General features: G+C 61.1%; 7 protein-coding genes across 7 annotated transcripts; 4 read left to right on the forward strand and 3 right to left on the reverse strand.

The window, feature by feature from the left end:
* Positions 1-330: 330 nt before the first annotated feature.
* On the forward strand, positions 331-2,568 carry PAN0_015c5083 (pkinase-domain-containing protein; the record flags this gene model as incomplete). The annotated part of the gene is made up of 1 exon (XM_014799393.1): positions 331-2,568. The coding sequence occupies one exon, from the start codon at positions 331-333 to the stop codon at positions 2,566-2,568; it is 2,238 nt and encodes a 745-aa protein (XP_014654879.1).
* A 455-nt stretch (positions 2,569-3,023) lies between these two features.
* PAN0_015c5084 (sedlin) lies at positions 3,024-3,773 on the forward strand (the record flags this gene model as incomplete). Its single annotated transcript, XM_014799394.1, has 3 exons — positions 3,024-3,403; positions 3,464-3,525; positions 3,595-3,773. 3 exons carry the CDS (start codon positions 3,024-3,026, stop codon positions 3,771-3,773), a joined length of 621 nt encoding a protein of 206 aa, XP_014654880.1.
* Positions 3,774-4,008: 235 nt separating this feature from the next.
* On the reverse strand, positions 4,009-5,018 carry PAN0_015d5085 (uncharacterized protein; the record flags this gene model as incomplete). Its single annotated transcript, XM_014799395.1, has 2 exons — positions 4,009-4,611; positions 4,689-5,018. 2 exons carry the CDS (start codon positions 5,016-5,018, stop codon positions 4,009-4,011), a joined length of 933 nt encoding a protein of 310 aa, XP_014654881.1.
* Positions 5,019-6,895: 1,877 nt separating this feature from the next.
* On the reverse strand, positions 6,896-9,148 carry PAN0_015d5086 (eukaryotic polypeptide chain release factor 3; the record flags this gene model as incomplete). The annotated part of the gene is made up of 1 exon (XM_014799396.1): positions 6,896-9,148. The coding sequence occupies one exon, from the start codon at positions 9,146-9,148 to the stop codon at positions 6,896-6,898; it is 2,253 nt and encodes a 750-aa protein (XP_014654882.1).
* Positions 9,149-9,859: 711 nt separating this feature from the next.
* On the forward strand, positions 9,860-10,418 carry PAN0_015c5087 (defender against death DAD protein; the record flags this gene model as incomplete). Its single annotated transcript, XM_014799397.1, has 3 exons — positions 9,860-10,107; positions 10,179-10,277; positions 10,352-10,418. The coding sequence occupies 3 exons, from the start codon at positions 9,860-9,862 to the stop codon at positions 10,416-10,418; spliced, it is 414 nt and encodes a 137-aa protein (XP_014654883.1).
* Positions 10,419-10,601: 183 nt separating this feature from the next.
* Positions 10,602-11,534, reverse strand: PAN0_015d5088 (E set domain-containing protein; the record flags this gene model as incomplete). The annotated part of the gene is made up of 5 exons (XM_014799398.1): positions 10,602-10,619; positions 10,708-10,883; positions 10,955-11,174; positions 11,253-11,395; positions 11,483-11,534. The coding sequence occupies 5 exons, from the start codon at positions 11,532-11,534 to the stop codon at positions 10,602-10,604; spliced, it is 609 nt and encodes a 202-aa protein (XP_014654884.1).
* Positions 11,535-12,510: 976 nt separating this feature from the next.
* Positions 12,511-17,088, forward strand: PAN0_015c5089 (gamma-butyrobetaine hydroxylase; the record flags this gene model as incomplete). The annotated part of the gene is made up of 1 exon (XM_014799399.1): positions 12,511-17,088. The coding sequence occupies one exon, from the start codon at positions 12,511-12,513 to the stop codon at positions 17,086-17,088; it is 4,578 nt and encodes a 1,525-aa protein (XP_014654885.1).
* Positions 17,089-17,136: the final 48 nt, after the last annotated feature.

A 17,136-nucleotide genomic window follows, 5' to 3' on the forward strand; every position in this document is an offset into this window, starting at 1 on the left:
CTTCACCTACTCGCGATCAATAACGACGGCCGCACGAACCATCCGTCTCTTTCATCACTTCATCGTGATCTTGGCCGACTGAGCTGCAATTACCCTGCAAGCGCCGAACGGGCCCCGATTCGACTGGACAGACTCTGTCTTAAAAGGCCACCCTTGCTCGTGCTCCCTGCTTCGACTCGCACGCCGTTCCACATCCTACCGCCTTCGCTGAGAGCAAGCGCTACGCACGCACGCACGTACTCGGTCGTCCCCTCCAGCTGTCGCTCGGCTTCATTCGACGTACGCACATCCGCGACGTCCACACCTTCCGTTCCTACCTCTACAGTCGCGATGCCATCCATCGTTGCATCATCAGCCATGAATTCCATCTCGACCACACCCGTACACGACACCGGCTCCGCCTACGCCACCCCTCCCAACCAATCCACCTCCAGCTTCGCCAGCGGCTCCAACACCCCTTCCCATGCCGCTCGCATGCAAAGCTCCGGCATCGGCGAATCCCCAGCTCCCTACTCCTCTCGTCCCTACCACTCCTCCACCACCCCGCATCAGTCCAACGGTGCGACCAAGGACAAAAAGTGGAAGCAGATGTTCAAGTTCGGCTCCATCGGCAGAAAGGCCAGCGGCAGCACTACCCCCAACCACGGCGCACACGACCGCAGCTGGCACACCGACTCCACCGAGTCCGGCAACAACAGGAACCAAGATTACTTTGAACACCACCAGATCGCCGGCTCCTCTTCCTTCCAGCCCATGAACGGAAGCACCGTCGTCACCGATCCCAGCTCCTTTTCCAACGACAGCTACTCGTCCGAAGATCGCAACGCCTCCGGTTCCATCGGCGACGCAATGGTCGCCTCAGCTTCCGGCAAGCTGCAGCCACCCGCCGACATCAGCGACAACGAAGCAAACCACCAGGGCTTCGCCTCCCGCCTCATGAGGCGCGTCTCCAGTGCGCCGGACGCCAACAAGCTCTTCAAGAACGGCCAACACGCCTCTGCAAAGGGCGGCGATGCAGCCGCTTCCACCAAGAACGGCTACCTCTCCCCAGACGCCTCGGGCGCCCAGCATGGTCAGTTTGCCTCCGAAGGCGGCGCAGCCAACACGGACTCATCCAACCCCACCTACTTCACCAACTCGCCCGTCCGCATGGACAGCAACGCCACCTCCTTCAGCTACAAGGACTTTGAAAAGGGCAGGTCCGTCAGCGCAAAGGGTTCCTCCACCCCCAAGTCCGGCCGCATCGCCTTCCCCGGCTCCGGCCGCTCCAAGAGCTCCAACGGCAAGGACAAGAAATCGCAGCTCCCGCCCCCCAGCAGCTCCGCCAACCTCGCCGCCCTCGCCGGCAGCACGGGCGTCAACCGTGGGCCCGGCAGCTTCCGACGCACCTACTCCAGCAACAGCATCAAGGTCAAAGAGGTCGAGGTCGGCCCCAACAGCTTCAGCAAGGTCAAGATGCTCGGCAAGGGCGACGTCGGCAAGGTCTACCTCGTCCGCGAGAAAAAGACCGACAAGCTCTTCGCCATGAAGGTCCTCTCCAAAAAGGAGATGATCAAGCGCAACAAGATCAAGCGCGTCATGGCAGAGCAAGAGATCCTCGCCGCCTCCAACCACCCTTTCATCGTCACCCTCTACCACTCCTTCCAGTCCGAGGACTACCTCTACCTCTGCATGGAGTACTGCATGGGCGGCGAATTCTTCCGTGCGCTTCAGACCCGTCCGGGCAAGTGCCTGCCGGAGGAGGACGCCAAATTCTACGCCGCCGAGGTCATCGCTGCGTTGGAATACCTCCATCTCATGGGCTTCATCTACCGCGATCTCAAGCCCGAAAACATCCTGCTCCACCAGAGCGGCCACGTCATGCTTTCCGACTTTGACCTTTCCGCGCGGGCCACCCAGCGCGGCGGCGCTCCTGCCATGATCCGACAAGCCACCCCCGGCAGCGCTCCGCTCGTGGACACGAGGAGCTGCATCGCCGATCTGCGCACCAACTCGTTCGTCGGCACCGAGGAGTACATCGCTCCCGAGGTTATCAAGGGATGCGGCCACACCTCGGCCGTCGATTGGTGGACGCTGGGTATTCTCATCTACGAGATGATCTTTGCCACCACCCCCTTCAAGGGCAGCACACGCAACGAGACCTTCTCCAACGTGCTGCGCAACGAGGTGCAGTTCCCCGACTCGACGCCCATCTCGTCGTTCGGCAAGTCGCTCATCCGTAAGCTGCTCATCAAGGACGAGCTCAAGCGCATGGGCAGCCAGTCGGGCGCCTCCGAGGTCAAGCAGCACAAGTGGTTCTCCAACATCTCGTGGGGCCTGCTGCGCAACTCGACGCCGCCCATCGTGCCTGCTTATTCCAACGGCGTCGACGCGGTCAACTTCCGCAACGTGCGCGAGTCTCGCAGCCTCAACCTCGACGACCAAGGCAACGAGACCAAGGCCGCCAAGCCCGCTGTCATCAAGGCGGTCGCAGGCCAGAAGAACGTCGGCGACGAAGAGGGCGATGCGGTCGTCAGCAACCCCTTCAGTGGCTTCTCGTCGGTCACGCTCAAGCACGATGACTACTGATTTTGCGCACGATTCTTCTTATTCGCATCCTTTCCGCATGGTCAGCGTTCTGATACGCAGTGAAAACCTCTTGTCCTTTGCTCAGCAATCGCTTTCCCCATCTAAAGTTCGCTCCACTCTCAATCACATTTCGGGCCTCACGTCTCTTCCTTCATTCACGGCGGTGTCTGTCTCGCTCCCCGGTCCAACTCATTTATGTACTCGTCAGCCCGCCTCGGACGTCGCAATTCAGTGCAGATCTCCCAGCCTTGATCTTTGGTGGTGGTCCGGGTTGAGGAAGGTGCGCTTCTTGAGCTCAGGCGGGGCGCAATTTTTCCTGGATGTGAGATTTCCACTAAGCCGGGGCGGCTCGCACGGACACTTCGAGGCTTTCCTTGGGCAGATGCGGGCTTGTGCGTTCTCCACCATCTATTCTGCTCGGCTCGTCGTTCTTTGCTACGTCGGGATTCTTGACCATGTCGTACTACCTCACGTTGATAGGCACGCGCGATAACCCGCTGTACGAGACCGAGATCACGCCCAAGACCGCCTCGACAAGCTCCACGGGCAGCGGCATCTTTTCGACGAGCAGCAATGCCGGTGCCGCTGCGGGCGGGAGTGCGGCCGAGTCGGTATCTGGTAGTGGCATGTTCGGTGGATTGCTCTCGCGCATTCCCACGACAGGTTCGGCGCTGACAGGTGGCAGCAGCGCCACGGCGGGGACATCAGGGATGCCAGCAGCAGCACAGGCCCAGAGTGCAGCAGCGGCGAAAAGGAAGCAGCGCTACGAGCTGCAGATGATCGCACACTCGGCGCTGGATACCATCGAGGACGCTCTCATCACAAGCCCGTACCTGTAAGCCATCGTCGATCACCTCGTTTGGCGAATTGCACACTGACATCGCTTCGCATACAGATATTTGAAGAGCATCGACCGGATTCAGGAGTACACGACGAGCTGCTTCGTCGTTCCCGGGAGTAAGTGTCCCCCATACGCATTGAGTCAAAGCTGAAGATCTGCTGACAAGTTGTGCTGTACATGGACAGACGTCAAGTTCGTGCTGCTGCACGAGCACAAGCACGAAGACGGCATCAAGAGCTTCTTCCTCGAGCTGTGGGAGGCGTATCTCAAGGTATCCATGAACCCGTTCCAGGACGCCAATGCGCCGATTGACAACGCCACCTTCGATGCACGCGTGCGTGCCGCAGCAAAGAAGTTCCTTTAATCCTGCAATTATACCCTCAACTCGACTGCTTATCCCACAGAGCTGCATCGCCCATACGCACACACCTGCACGCAAAGATGAGGGAAAGGAGCGGTGCGTCTTGGCGTGAATGGAGACGTTGGCCGCCGAGATTTTTCTCAAGCCAAGGGGAAGACAGTCTAGTAATACAGATGGGCTGCTGATGCAGCCAGGGGGTGTTGGGGGTATAATGGCCGAGCTGGAAAGCCGTGGGCTCTCACTGGTGTGGCCAGGGCGCGGTGACTGGGGGCAACGGCATAAGCGCCGGTGGCAGGAGCGGGTTGGATGCATCCATCTTGAGTCTCGGCAACGGCAAGTCGAAGTTCGGTTGCGACTTGCGCAGTCCGGTTGCATGGAAGCTCGTCGTGCGCGAGCGAGGTTCCGACACCCCGAGCGAGGATGGCGAGCGCGGCGTCGATACGGATGCCGACGACGCGCTCGACTGGACCGGTGACACAGCAGGTCTCTCCCGATCACCTAAACTCGGCGAGGCACTCCAGGATGTCGACTGACTGGGCATCTCGTATTCAAGCCCGAGAGCGTTGCCAGCCAGCGTTTCCCTGCGCGACGCCCTGCCTGATGGTGAAGCCTGCCCACCTGCGCCCAACGGTGGCAGCGACAGGAGAGGAGCGAGTCTCACCGACTTTTCGCCTCCCAGTGACCAGTCGGCCTCACCCGGCGGTGCGCCTCCGAGGGCTTCGAGTCGGTGACGCAGTTCAGAACGCTGCTCCATGAGTCGACGGATCATCTCTTCCAACCCCTGCATCTCGGCACGTTGCTGTTCGCCCTGCCTCCTCAACTGCGCCACTTCCGCCTCCAGCTGTGCGAAAAGTCAAAGTCAGCACCCCATTTAACCGAAGCTGGGAGGAAGAGAGGGGGGGGGGGGGGGGGGCTTACCTTGAAGATGTGTTCTTCCTTGCGGTCACGTAGTCTTCGTTGAGCGTTTCGGTTCTGTTCGCGCCGACGGGCCTTTTGGAGCATCTTGGCAGCCTGCTTGGCTTCTTCGCTCGGATACACGCGTTGGCGAGTGCGCTTCTTGACAAACGACTCGTCCATGTGCGGACGGATGTCGTCGCGGGCCGTATACGCGTCGTAGCCGCGCTGTGCTGCATCGTACCCCAGCTCAGGCGGGTAGACAGGTACTGCGCGGTAGGTGCTGGGCGGATAGTGCATCGACGCGGGCGCAACAGCCGGCCATGCTACATTGTGCATCGTCACGGCACTCATATTTGCTAGGCGGATTCCGGTGGTGATTGGTGCGATGGGTGGTGGTGGTGGGAGAGGCTGGCGTTGCTCGCGATCGTCCTGCGGGTATGAGAAACGATTCGCAGCTCGGCACACGATGTTCGTGTTCGGGATGATGGTGAAGAAACAAAAGGTGTCCCGTCACAAGAGGCATTCAAGAAGCACATCAAAGATATATCTCCTAAGGCTTTGGTTCGAAAGAGGACCACTGTAGCTGTACACTGGGATGCGACTGTCTCGCTGTGGGAGGAGGGATGTCGGCCACGAGGGCACGGCACGAGGCCACACACGAGGGGGAGGGGATGCACCAAGCGCACGCGGAGAAAGTGCTCATGCTGCGTGATGACTCTACGCATTAGCTTGGTTGTCTCCCGAGGAGCGTTCTTGCGGATACCCGAAGAGCGGTGTGATCCGCGCAAGGCCGCGCCGAGATCTGGCAGCACGCACCGGGACGGACTGGCGGGTGAGCGTGCGGAGAAGCATCGAGATTCGATGCGACCTAGTTCACCGGTGCAAAACCGTCAGCACGGCCAAAAGGTATCGGAGTGCCAAACACCACACCGAACCTCTTCCGTCGGCTCAGCGGTACAACCGCCATTCCAATCCGCGACCCCAATGTAGCAAGCTCCCTCAGTACTTGTCGCCCAGATCGGTCGCACAAAGGGGTTGGGGATGAGGGCGAGAATTGCGCAAAGGATAGTGATAATGCTATTTTAGAGTCGCCGTTGCGTGGTTGTTTGGAACGGCAGCCATAGCGATCGTAAGGACTATACTTGTACGATTGGGTGAGGGCGAGCCGAAATGATGCCGGTCTAAAGGGGTGCAAGTGGGCATCGACGGTATCAAGGGCACGCCATTCGGACGCCGAGCAAGCGAGCACTCGCATGAATGTGGGCCAATCGAGGAACGCGAACCACTGGCTGCGGGGATCGGTTGAGCACCAACGAGTTCATTGTCCTGCCATGCGACCATTCCCCCCACTTTTCCCCCCTTTTCGCTCCACACCAACTTATGCCTGGTCCGCAAGGCAGTCTGGGTAGGGCATCGGGTAAAGCACGCCCAATGGCAGGCGTTGGGTTCGACATGGGCGAATGGTTGGTACCAGTGTGCCCTGAATCATGGCCGCTTCGCTGCAGGTTTCACATCTGGGCTTCCGAAAGCTAATCCTCTTCCCGAGACGAACACCAACTCTTCCCCCTTCGCGATCCTATGACTGCTCGACCCACAGCGACTTTCAAATTTGAGCTGGGTTCTGATACGGCTCTGTGGTTCGGGCGAAAGACACGCAAGGCTGATTGACACGAGAAGGCTTGCTGGCTGCGTTGAGGGCATGCTGGCTTCGATCGCGCTGACCAACGTGCGGATTTCTTTTTTAGCGGCCGCCGCCGAATCCAAGCTCCGCCCAACACTGTCGGCTTCGCCAAAAGAATCGCATCCGCCGTCCTATTTTTGGGCCCCCGATGGCTTTGCACCAACCAAACCACACTCGATGCAGGAACATCTTCAAATCCGCCCCTACCTCTACAGCCTCGTAGACCTCAGGCCTGTCTTTTTTGCACGACTGTGCACGCACGTGGAGAATTCGCTTCGCCTACACTACCAAACGCCGTCCGCATGCTTGTGTGACATCACCCAGTGTCTTCTTGCCCAAACCCCGCACCGCCAAGCCGACGGAAGCCCGTCCCCCCCCTCCCTCCCCACCTGACCGACACATGCTACGCACCATCTTATCCTAATCTCAAACAAGACTATGAGAAGCCCTGGATGCATGGGCTTACTTTTTCGACTTATCTACAAACAAGACAAACTTTAAATCGGCGTCTCCCCAACGTTTTGCGAGTTGACCGTTAGACCGTCGCTTAGTTGGTTGCCGCGGCCGAGGCGGCTTCGGTGACGCTGAGCTTGGCCACATCCGGCAGCTCGTCCGGGTTGGTGATGAGCTTGGTCACCTTTCCAATCGCCACGGTGCGCCCTTCGTCTCGCAGCGTGAATCGTCCGAGCTGCGGATAGTCCTTGAACCTCTCGACGCAGATGGGCGCGGCGAGCTCGACGAGCGCAATGATCTTCATGCCCTTCTTGGCAAACTGCGGACCACGGCGACTCTTCTTGCCCGTCTTCTTGTCGTAGTAGTGCAGCAGCGCCGCCAGGTTGGCCTCCTGCGAGACGGTGTGGCAGTGGACCACGGCGCTGTAGCCGGCACAGATGATGTTGCGGTGCTCGAGAATCGCGAGCTGCGCCTCAAAGTGCGTAGCCACGTGCACGGGGTGCGTCGGATGCGAAAGCACGAAGCCCACGCTCACGTCTTCGTGGTCGACACCCTTGAGCTTGACGCGCACATTGTCGCCCGAGATCGCCGCCGGCACCTCCTCCTCCTGCTCGTTGAAGATGGCCACCACCTCGACGGACGTCTTGTTGGGCATGAGCAGCAGCGTGTCGCCCTTCTTGATCTTGCCCGCCTCGAGCTTGCCGACGACGACGGTGCCCATGTCGTTGTACTTTTCCGAGATGGGCATCTTGAGCGGCGCCGAGATCTTGCGGTCGCCCAGCGCGAGGTTGTCGAGGTACTCGAGCAGCGACGGCCCGCTGTACCAGCTGCACACGTCCTTGGGCACGCGCTCCTTGAGGTTGTGACCCGCAAACGCCGAGACGGGGATGTAGGTGATGTCGGTCTTGGGGTTGAAGCCGGCGGAGCGCAGGAAGGGCGTGAGCTTGGACTGGATCTCGTCGTAGCGCGACTGCTCCCACTGCACCGTAGCCTCGTCCATCTTGTTGACGACGACGATGAGGCGCTGCACGCCGGCGGTCTTGACGAGCACGGCGTGCTCGCGCGTCTGTCCGCCGCGCTCGAAGCCCGTCTCGAACTCGCCCTTGCGCGCCGAGATGACGAGCACGGCGACGTCGGCCTGCGCCGCACCGCTGATCATGTGCGGCACAAACGACTTGTGTCCGGGCGCATCGAGGATGGTGTAGCGACGCTTGCCCGTCTCAAAGTAGGCGCGGCCGACCTCGACGGTCTTGCCCTTCTCGCGCTCCTGCTGCGTCGAGTCGAGCGCCCAGGAGAGGTACCACGACTCTCGGCCCGCCTCCTTGGCCTCGCGCTCGTACTTTTCGAGCGTGCGCTTGTCGACCATGCCGGTGAGGTAGAGCAGGTTGCCGCCCATGGTCGACTTGCCCGCGTCGACGTGGCCGATGAAGACGATGTTGAGATGCGACTTGAGCTCGTCGCTCTTGTCGCCAAAGAGGTCCTTGAGCGTCTCCTCGTCGGTCACCTTGGTTGCCTCGGCGAGAATCTGGTCGGCGTCGTTGGCCGCACGCTCGGTGGCCACCTTGCCCGAGAGCGACGCCACCTTGGCCTCGGACTTGGCGGCCGGGGCGGGCGACTCGGCGCGCGACGAGGGCGCCGATGCGTTGCTGGATGCGGGCGCAGGCGCTTCGGTCGCCTTGACCGCAGCGACGGCGGCGGGTTGCGCAGCGGGCTGCGCTGCGGGCTTGGCAGTGTCTGCGGCAGGTGCAGGCGCGTTGTCCGCCTCGGGCTTCTTGGCCGCGCCGCCGATGGAGATGCTCACAGGCTTGCGAGGTGCCTCTGCCTTGTCAGCTGCAGCAGCCGCAGCCGGCGCAGCAGCGGGCTTGGCGCCGCCACCGATGGAGATGCTGACGGGCTTGCGAGGCGCGTCCGACTTATCAGCGGCAGCAGGCGCGGGCTTGGCGCCACCGCCGATGGAGATGCTGACGGGCTTGCGCGGCGCAGCATCAGCAGCGCCGGCGGCAGCGGGAGGTGTGGAGCGAGCGGCGGGAGGCTGGTAGGAGCCGGAAGCGGCAGGGCGGGCGGGGAGGCCGCCGAAACCCTGCTGGGCGTACTGGTTGTTGAAGCCCTGCTGGTTGAAGCCCTGCTGGGCGTAGCCGGCACCGTAGGGCTGCTGCTGGTATTGCTGGTACTGCTGGTACTGCTGGTTGGGGTAGCCGCCGGTGAAACCCTGCTGCTGGCCCTGCTGGCTGAAGCCCTGCTGGTAGTAGCCGCCCTGCTGTTGCTGCTGGCCACCCTGCTGAGGCTGGCCGGGCACGAAGCCCGAGGCGTTGGGGTTGAAGCCGAAGCTAGGAGCGTTGGGGTTCATTTCGGAGAGTGCTTCCTAAGACGCTGAGGAGGAAAGATGCGATGGACGCGGCTGAGACACTCGAGAGATGGACCGTCCGTGATTCGCGATGAGCGCCGCGTTTAGGAAGGAAGAAGACGTCGACCGGTTCGTCGTGGTTCGCGATTCACGAGTGCAAAGAAGTGGATGTCGGTCGGTATGCGAGTGGTGTGATGGAGATGCAAGGGCGATGCAGATCCAAGGTGATGCCGAGCAATCGAAAAAGGAACCGCCTCGAGAGTGAGTGGCTGCTGCTGCTGCTGCTCCACCGAGTTGGCTGAGTGAAGGTGGGCGGTTGGAATTTTGGCGCAGCTGCGTGCGAAATGTGCGGCTGCAACAGGCGATCCCGACCTCGCTGCCAAAAAGAGTGGCGGCGCAGCCCGTGCGGCATCACCAGTTCTTCCTTCCATCCATCGGCAGCCCAGCAGCACTCAGCGCAACCGCCCAAAATTTTTTCGCAGTCTCTCCCGCCGCCGCGAAAAAGGCTCACGGCCGACAAAAGCTCGGTCTAACAAATTTGCGAAATTTTGGAAGACTGGCCACGCTGGAGGAAGAAGGCGCTGGGCGGCTCGCCACGTTTGGGCCACATTGAGCCTGCACGCCTCCGGCTTCGGAGACCCTTCTTGGGCGTGCGCCTGCATCTCGTCTTTGCTCTGTTACCAACACCACTCGCATCTACCGCTACTGCCTACAATGCCGCCGAAATCTTCCAAAACCGGAGCCACACAGGCATCCTCTCGACCACGCCCATCTGGTGCGGCAGCGTCGAGCTCGTCCAGCTCGTCGCCTCTCTCGACACTATACAACTCCTACGTGGACAACACACCAAAACGTCTCAAGCTGATCGATGCCTTTCTGGTGTTCCTGATGCTGTCTGGAATCATCCAATTCGCCTACTGCGCACTCATCACCAATTTTCCCTTCAACTCGTTCATCGCAGGGTAAGTCCCAGTCCCCCCTCCCAGGGCTTAGAGCAAAGATGGTGCTGACATTCGCATTGTGGTTCCTGTAGATTTGCATCAACGGTCGGCCAATTCGTACTCGCAGCATCGCTTCGCATCCAGGCAAATCCAGAAAACGGAAAGACCTTCCCCAAGGTCACACCAGAAAGGTACGCTCCACCTTTGCCTTCTTTATGGTGCACCATCTCGCGCTCGTTGCTGACTTTGTTTTGCACCGCTACAGAGCTTTCGGCGACTTTTTGTTCGGATCGGTGGTGCTTCACTTCTTCGTGTTCAACTTTCTCGGCTAGACCACCAATGACAAGACTCAATGCAGCTTTCAACCACACGCAGACGGCCCAGACGGTCGACAGTACAATGATACTAGCAATCGCTTGCTTGTGTGAGACAACGGCCATGGCGGGGTAAATGGGAAAGGTGGGAGGAAGCAAAGATACAAAAGCAGCGGCAGTCGAGCCCATCAAAGCCACGCCTTACCATTCCTTGGCAATCTGAGGTGGACAAGAGGCAAGTGCGACAGATGCAATCGAAGGGTCAGAAAGTGATCAGGAAAGACTTGAATGTGTGGTTGCCACTCACCTTGAATGCCCACTCCCAGTCGGCAAAGACGTTGTTGTCGTCGTCGACCACGCGGCTGCGCACGCTGTAGTTGCCTCGCGCCATCATGCCGCTGGGTGCCTCGCTGGACGCAAACGTCTTCTCGTAGGGCTCGGCGCGCGGGCCGTACGAGCCAATCATCTCCTCCATCTTGTCGACTGTGATGGAAAAGTGGAAGACGTCAGTGCAAGAGTTCACAGTCGCTCGGTTGCGAGAGCAAGATACCCACCCTTGATTCCGGCGCGCTTGACCACCTGTACATACTTGAGGCCCGAGAGGATGTCGCTGCCTACGCTGAAGCGGATCTTGACGCTGTACTCGACGCCCTCCTTAACGTTGAGCGGGTTCTGCTTGAACTGCGCCAGCTGCTCCTTGGACTGTTGCAGGTTGATCGACACGCTGCCACCCGGTGCGCTCGACGAGACGAGCGAGAGCGCGTGCAGCGAGAGCTGTCCATTCGGAAGAGGAGAGTCAGCAGCTTGAATCTCAGTGCGAGTCCTGAGCTTAGATGGTTGTCCAAGACTCACCTTGGGCGCATTTGGGTCGACAGCGCCAGTGGAGGCGCCGATGCCCAAGCTCGCCTTCCACCTAGCCAGCGACTCGTCTTCGGCGTCGAGCTGCGAGTATTCGGCGAGCGACTTCTTCTCTCCCACCTTGTACCCGGCGGTGGCTACGATGTGCAAAGCAGAACAGGACCAAAGAGCCTAGATGTCAGAAGGATGCTTCGCGCATGTGGAGTGGAGGGGATAGGACGTACCCGTGGTGGCGAGCTCTTCGTCGGCGATGGTAGGGTCTTGAGGGTGCGACATATTGTGTGTGTGAGGATGAACGTGCTGCGTAGTGGAGATGCTGGATGGTCGTGAAAGGGAAACACGATGCAGAGGGCTGCCTGACGAAGCTTGAGTTCGAGGTGTCAAAGGAGCACTCACAATCCAGCATGCTAGAAGCGGGCCACGGACCCACCTTCGCGCTGCTCCTCCTCCTCGTCCTGCAGTGGGAATTCGGCGACGCGGATTTGCGCTCCATGCATGCATGCGTGCGCCTCACAGCACAGCACAGCACCGCACAGCACTCACCGCTTTGTGCCCACCCACACCTCGATCTCTGCCCCGATCTGCACAGGTGCGGCCCGACTCCATGATCGACGTTTGTCACCACAGCCTGAGCTTGTCTACAAGGCGCATCGCTCACGGATCAGCCGAGCCAACTTTGTGAGGATGTGCTCCGAGTCTGTGATTTTAGAGCGAGTGCACAGAATCAGACTTCGCCCGCCGAGACCAACACCTGCGGGCTCGAGCAGTCACGCATCTCCGTCACATGCACAGCGAAGCGACAAGGCTGGACCGATTTTCGAAGCTTACAGCTGTCAGACCGCCAAGCCAACACTTTTTATTTTGCTCAAAAAATCTGCCTCGCCGCGGCTGGGCTCGGATCGGATTGTGGACAGGGTTGCGAAGACGAAAGCGCCGGCCCAAGCCTTGGCCCGACTCTCTCACACGCTCCTCCCCTTCACTCGCACTCGCTCTCCCACACCCACAACCGACACCGTATCCGTGCCGCAGCCCCGCCTGCACCTCTACAAAAGGAGAAGAGTGACAGAGGCTCATCCTCGCGCTTGGAGCGACTGCGTTCAACATCCGGATTTAGGCTCGCGGCCTTGAGGCAACGATGAACCCTTGACTCGTCCAACGCAAGCCCCTTTGCACCAACACCCTCAGTCCCCTGGTCCTAGTCCCATCGGAACCTCACAGCTAGACCCTTCGCCATCGATCACGCGCCATCGCCATGAGCTGGTCAGCTGCTGGCTCCAAGGCAGCCGCGTCGCTCGCCAGGCATGCGGCGCCCGCCTCCGCTCGCGTTTCAAATGCCCTCCAACGCCCTTCGCCGCCTCGTCACCTCCTCTACCATCCGCGTCGATCAGCTCAGCTCAACCCTGTCCACGCGCTCAATTTTTCGGCCTCAACGTCCTCAGGTGCACCCACCAGCTCGAAGGCCAAAGCTTCTTCCCGCGCCCGAGATGCTGCCGACGCCGAGGCAGCCCCCACCCCAGGTGTCCGAGTGACCGACAAAAGAAGCAACCAGCCCAGCACTCAAGACAACACCGAAAGCTCGTCTCGAACACCACAACCCGAGACTGTGCTCGAGGTTGACGACGTCAAGCTTGCCGCCAAGCCCGCAGATGCATCTGCTCCAAACATGGCAAGCTCGACCAGAGCGAGCTCAGCGACAGAGCAGTCCGCTTCAGACTCGCAGCAGCAAGAGGCAGCATCATCTTTGCAAGCGCAGGCTGCATCGGCCTCCACCACGAATGCCACCGGTCCGCCCACTCATGAAGACCTGCTCAAGCAGCGCTTCTACCACGCCCAAGAACAGAACAAGAGGGTCTACTCGGGTCTCACCCCTCCTCCCAACCCCACCGCCAATCTCTACCCTTCCTTCACAACCCCTCAAATGGACGAAGCTGCACCCGCTCCCTCCGCCACCGCCACCACATCAACTTCTGGCTCCACCTCCTCGGATTCCAGCGCAGCAAGCTCTTCGGCTTCTGCCTTCGACACGGCCGGCGCACCTCAAGCCTCACAGCAGGGCGTAGAGCATGCTGGCGACGTCGAGTTCGACAACCGCTTCCATCGCCACGCTTCCTCGCAGTCGCTTCAGAGCCTTCAGATGCCCTTTGACACCCACGGCTTCGTCAAGCGTCTCGAAGCCGGCGGTTGGCTCTCCACCGCACTCAAAGCGCAGCGCCTCCCACCCAATCCAAAGTCGGCCAAGTCCAAGCAGACACAGCCCGATGCAGATGCCGGCGGTCTCCAGCTCCAGATCGCTCGCCGTCACGATCCAGCAGAGGCCATCATGCAGGGCGTGCGACACCTCATCACCACACGCGGCCGCCAGCTCGCCAACGCCTGTCTCAACAAGAGCGACGTCGAGAACCAAGCGTACCTCTTCAAGGCGGCGCTCTCCGAGATCCGCACCGAAGTCCAGGTTCGAGGCAGGAACGACGCCGCAGGTCTGCGAAGCATCACCACGCTCCTCCAGCGCGAGGTGGATGCGCTCGAGCAAAAGATGAAGGAGGACGTCGAGCGTCTCAAGCACGACATCCAGGTCGACATGAACAACCGCAAGGCCGAATCCAAAGAGGAACAGAACAACCTCGAGCAAGAGATCCAGGACCTCAACAACCGCTTCACCATCAGCCTCTCGGACCTCAAGACCGAGATCGAGCAGAACGTAAAGTGGGATGCCACGCGACGCAGTCTTTTCCTCGTCTTTGGTATCGCCGCCATCGTTGCCGCCAACCTCGCTATCGCCGACTACCTCACAAGGGACGATGAAGCTGCCAAGGCCGCCGCGAGCAAGGAGCTCATCACCGCAGGTCATCCACCCGCATCCACCAACGCCGGAGCACCGGCATCGCTCGGATGGGCAACAGAGGGTCGCATCCTCTACGCCCTGCCCGTCATGCTTCTCAAGCCCAGCTCCCGATCGGCCGCTGCCGGGCGTCGCGCCATGCACCAATTGCGTCGCCACTTCTCAACTGCAATCCCCGCTGTCGCCACAGCAGGGCTCTTCACCTCCACAAAGCTTGGTCGCAAGACGGGTGCGCAGCCGCTTGCTTCCGCCAGCCACCTTCCTGGACAGCGATGGTTCAGCTCTACAGCGAGCGCTGCTAAAGAACAGGCTAAGGAGCTGCGCGTTCCGGACTCGGACGTCGTCATCAAGCTGCAATCGGACAGCATCTCGATCGAGTCGAAGCAGCTGGGTCTGCAGCCCTTCCAATTCGATCACATCTGGCTGCGCGATGCGTGCCAGGCCCCGCAATCCGTACATCCCAGCAACCGCCAGAAGCTCTTCCACACCAGCGACGTCCCCCTTGGCGTGCCCCTGCTCGATGCCAGCCACCCTCCAACATTGTCGTCCGCAGCGGATGAGCCCGTGCTTCGACTGACGTTTGCCAAGGAGCACGCCGTCGTTAATGCCTTCACAGCTGCGTTTGGCGAGGTCAAGAAGGCCGACGCGCCACACGTATCCGAAGTGCCGATCTCCTTCTTGCTCCGCCATGCCATCGACACCTTCTACGCCGACACGCACATGGACATCATGTCGGTGCCCGAATCGTGGGCAGCAAAGGATCTGACGCACTTCAGGTCTGTGCCTTGGGCGCAAGGTGCCTCCCTGTCACCGTCTGCTTTGGAGGAGGGCAGTGTTGCTCGACCAGCTCGGATTCCCTGGGATGCGATCCGCCCCGAGGACACGTCGGTCCAGCGCACCGAGGCGCTCTATGCGCTCACCGAGGCGGTTCTCCGCGACGGCTTTGCGTTTGTCACGCGTCTTCCGACCGACAAGACTGCGACCGAGGAGGGCGAGAGTTCGGCGCGTCTGCGCGATCTGGCGCTCACCATGGGCGAGCTGCGCAACACCTTCTACGGCCTGCTGTGGGACGTGCAGTCCAAGGCGGACGCGCGCAACATTGCGTACACCAACCTCGACCTGGGCCTGCACATGGACTTGCTCTACTTCCAGAACCCGCCGCGCTTCCAGTTCCTGCACATGCTGCGCAACAAGGTCCGCGGCGGCGCGAGCATCTTTGTCGACAGCTTCAAGGTGGCTGAGCGCATGTGGGACGAGGAGCGCGAGCTGTGGGAGGTGCTCACCAAGGTGCCCGTTGGATTCCACTACGTCAACGACGGCAGGCACTACCGGTACACGCATCCGACATTTGAGCTGGCGCACGACACCGAGGGCCACGCGGGCCCGCCGCTGCAGGGGACGACGATGCCGCGTCTGAGTGCGGTCAACTACTCGCCGCCGTTCCAGTCTCCGCTGCCGCTGCATCCGACGGAGCATCTCAAGACGGCTGAGCAGAGGCAGACGTTCTACCGTGCGCTCAAGCGGTTCTCGGACCTGACGCTCGCCGAGGAGTTTCGGTACGAGAAGCAGATGGAGGAGGGCGAGTGCGTCATCTTTGACAATAGGCGCGTGCTGCATTCGCGCAAAGGATTCGAGTGGGACGAGAGCAAGCAGGGCGAGGTCAAGCGCTGGCTCAAAGGCTGCTACGTCGACGGCGACGCCATCTGGAGCACCTACCGCACGCTGCGCACCAAGCTGCACGGCCGCGCGCCGCTGGTTCCAGGCACGCGCCGATCGATGCATTCCGCTGCCGCCCCTGCCAAGCCATGGCTCAGTGCAGCGCGATCGTTCAGTACGAGCTCGGCTGCGTCCGTTGCGGCGCACGCAGCTGCTGGCACGGGATCGACCGACGCTGCGACCGAGGAGGTGGACGTGAGCTCGTTCGCGCCGCTGTCTGACGACCCAACGGTGGTGGACCTGCGTTCGCTGGGCGGGCTACGGTCGCGCGAGCCCTCGACGTCCTTCGCATCGTACCGACCCGTGCCGCCCGTCTCGACACGCACGCTGCCCAAGCTGTACAAGCAGCTGTCCAAGTCGCGCCTCACGTTCCTCGTGGTGCTGACGGGGATGGCTGGCTACGCCTTGTGCCCGGCCTCGCTCACCGTTGCCGTTGCATCGCCCGTGGCGACGCTGCTTGCGCTCACGGCGGGTATGACTCTGTGTTCTGCGGCGGCGAATGCGCTCAACCAGCTGGTGGAGGCGCCTTACGATGCGCAGATGCCCCGCACGCGCGGACGTCCGCTCCCGTCGCGCGCCGTCACCCCTCTGCACGCGTTCTCGTTCGCGGCCGCATCGGCCAGCAGCGGCGTGGGCCTGCTCGCCCTCGCCGTGAACCCGCTCACGGCTGCGCTGGGCGCAGCGAATGTGGTGCTGTACTCGTTCACGTATACACCCATGAAGCGCATGTCGATTGCCAACACATGGGTCGGGGCGGTAGTCGGAGCCCTGCCGCCGCTGATGGGCTGGGCAGCGTGCACAGGCACACTGCACCACGCCGCTGATCTCGGTGGCTGGTCGCTCGCCGCATTGCTCTTCGCCTGGCAGTTTCCGCACTTTAACTCGCTCGCCCACACGCTTCGTGCCGAATACGCGCGCGGCGGGTACCGGATGATGGCCGTTACGGATCCAGCGCTCAACCGCCGCGTTTCGCTCAGGTACGCCGTAGCGCTGCTGCCCATCTGCACGGTCATGATGCCGCTTAGTGGCATTGTGGCCCCGGTGGCATTTGCAGTGCTCAGCACCCCGCTTAATCTGCTCATGGCTCATGCGGCCTGGAAGTTCTACACGGACGGCACGGTCAAGGCGGCACGCTGGTGCTTCTGGGTGAGCCTGATCCATCTGCCGGCCGTCATGCTGCTCGCCATGGGATGCAAGCCCGAAGTTCGGGATGGCCTGTACCGCTTCCTTGGCTGGTCTACCGACGAGCCCAAGGAGGAGGAGAAGCTCGTCTGAACTACCTGTACACTTGAATAGACCTCATAGACATTCGTGTTGTGATGT

The sequence above is a fragment of the Moesziomyces antarcticus genome (assembly GCF_000747765.1).
Source record: "Moesziomyces antarcticus DNA, scaffold: scaffold_v10015, strain JCM 10317, whole genome shotgun sequence".
Taxonomy (NCBI): Eukaryota; Fungi; Basidiomycota; class Ustilaginomycetes; order Ustilaginales; family Ustilaginaceae; genus Moesziomyces; species Moesziomyces antarcticus.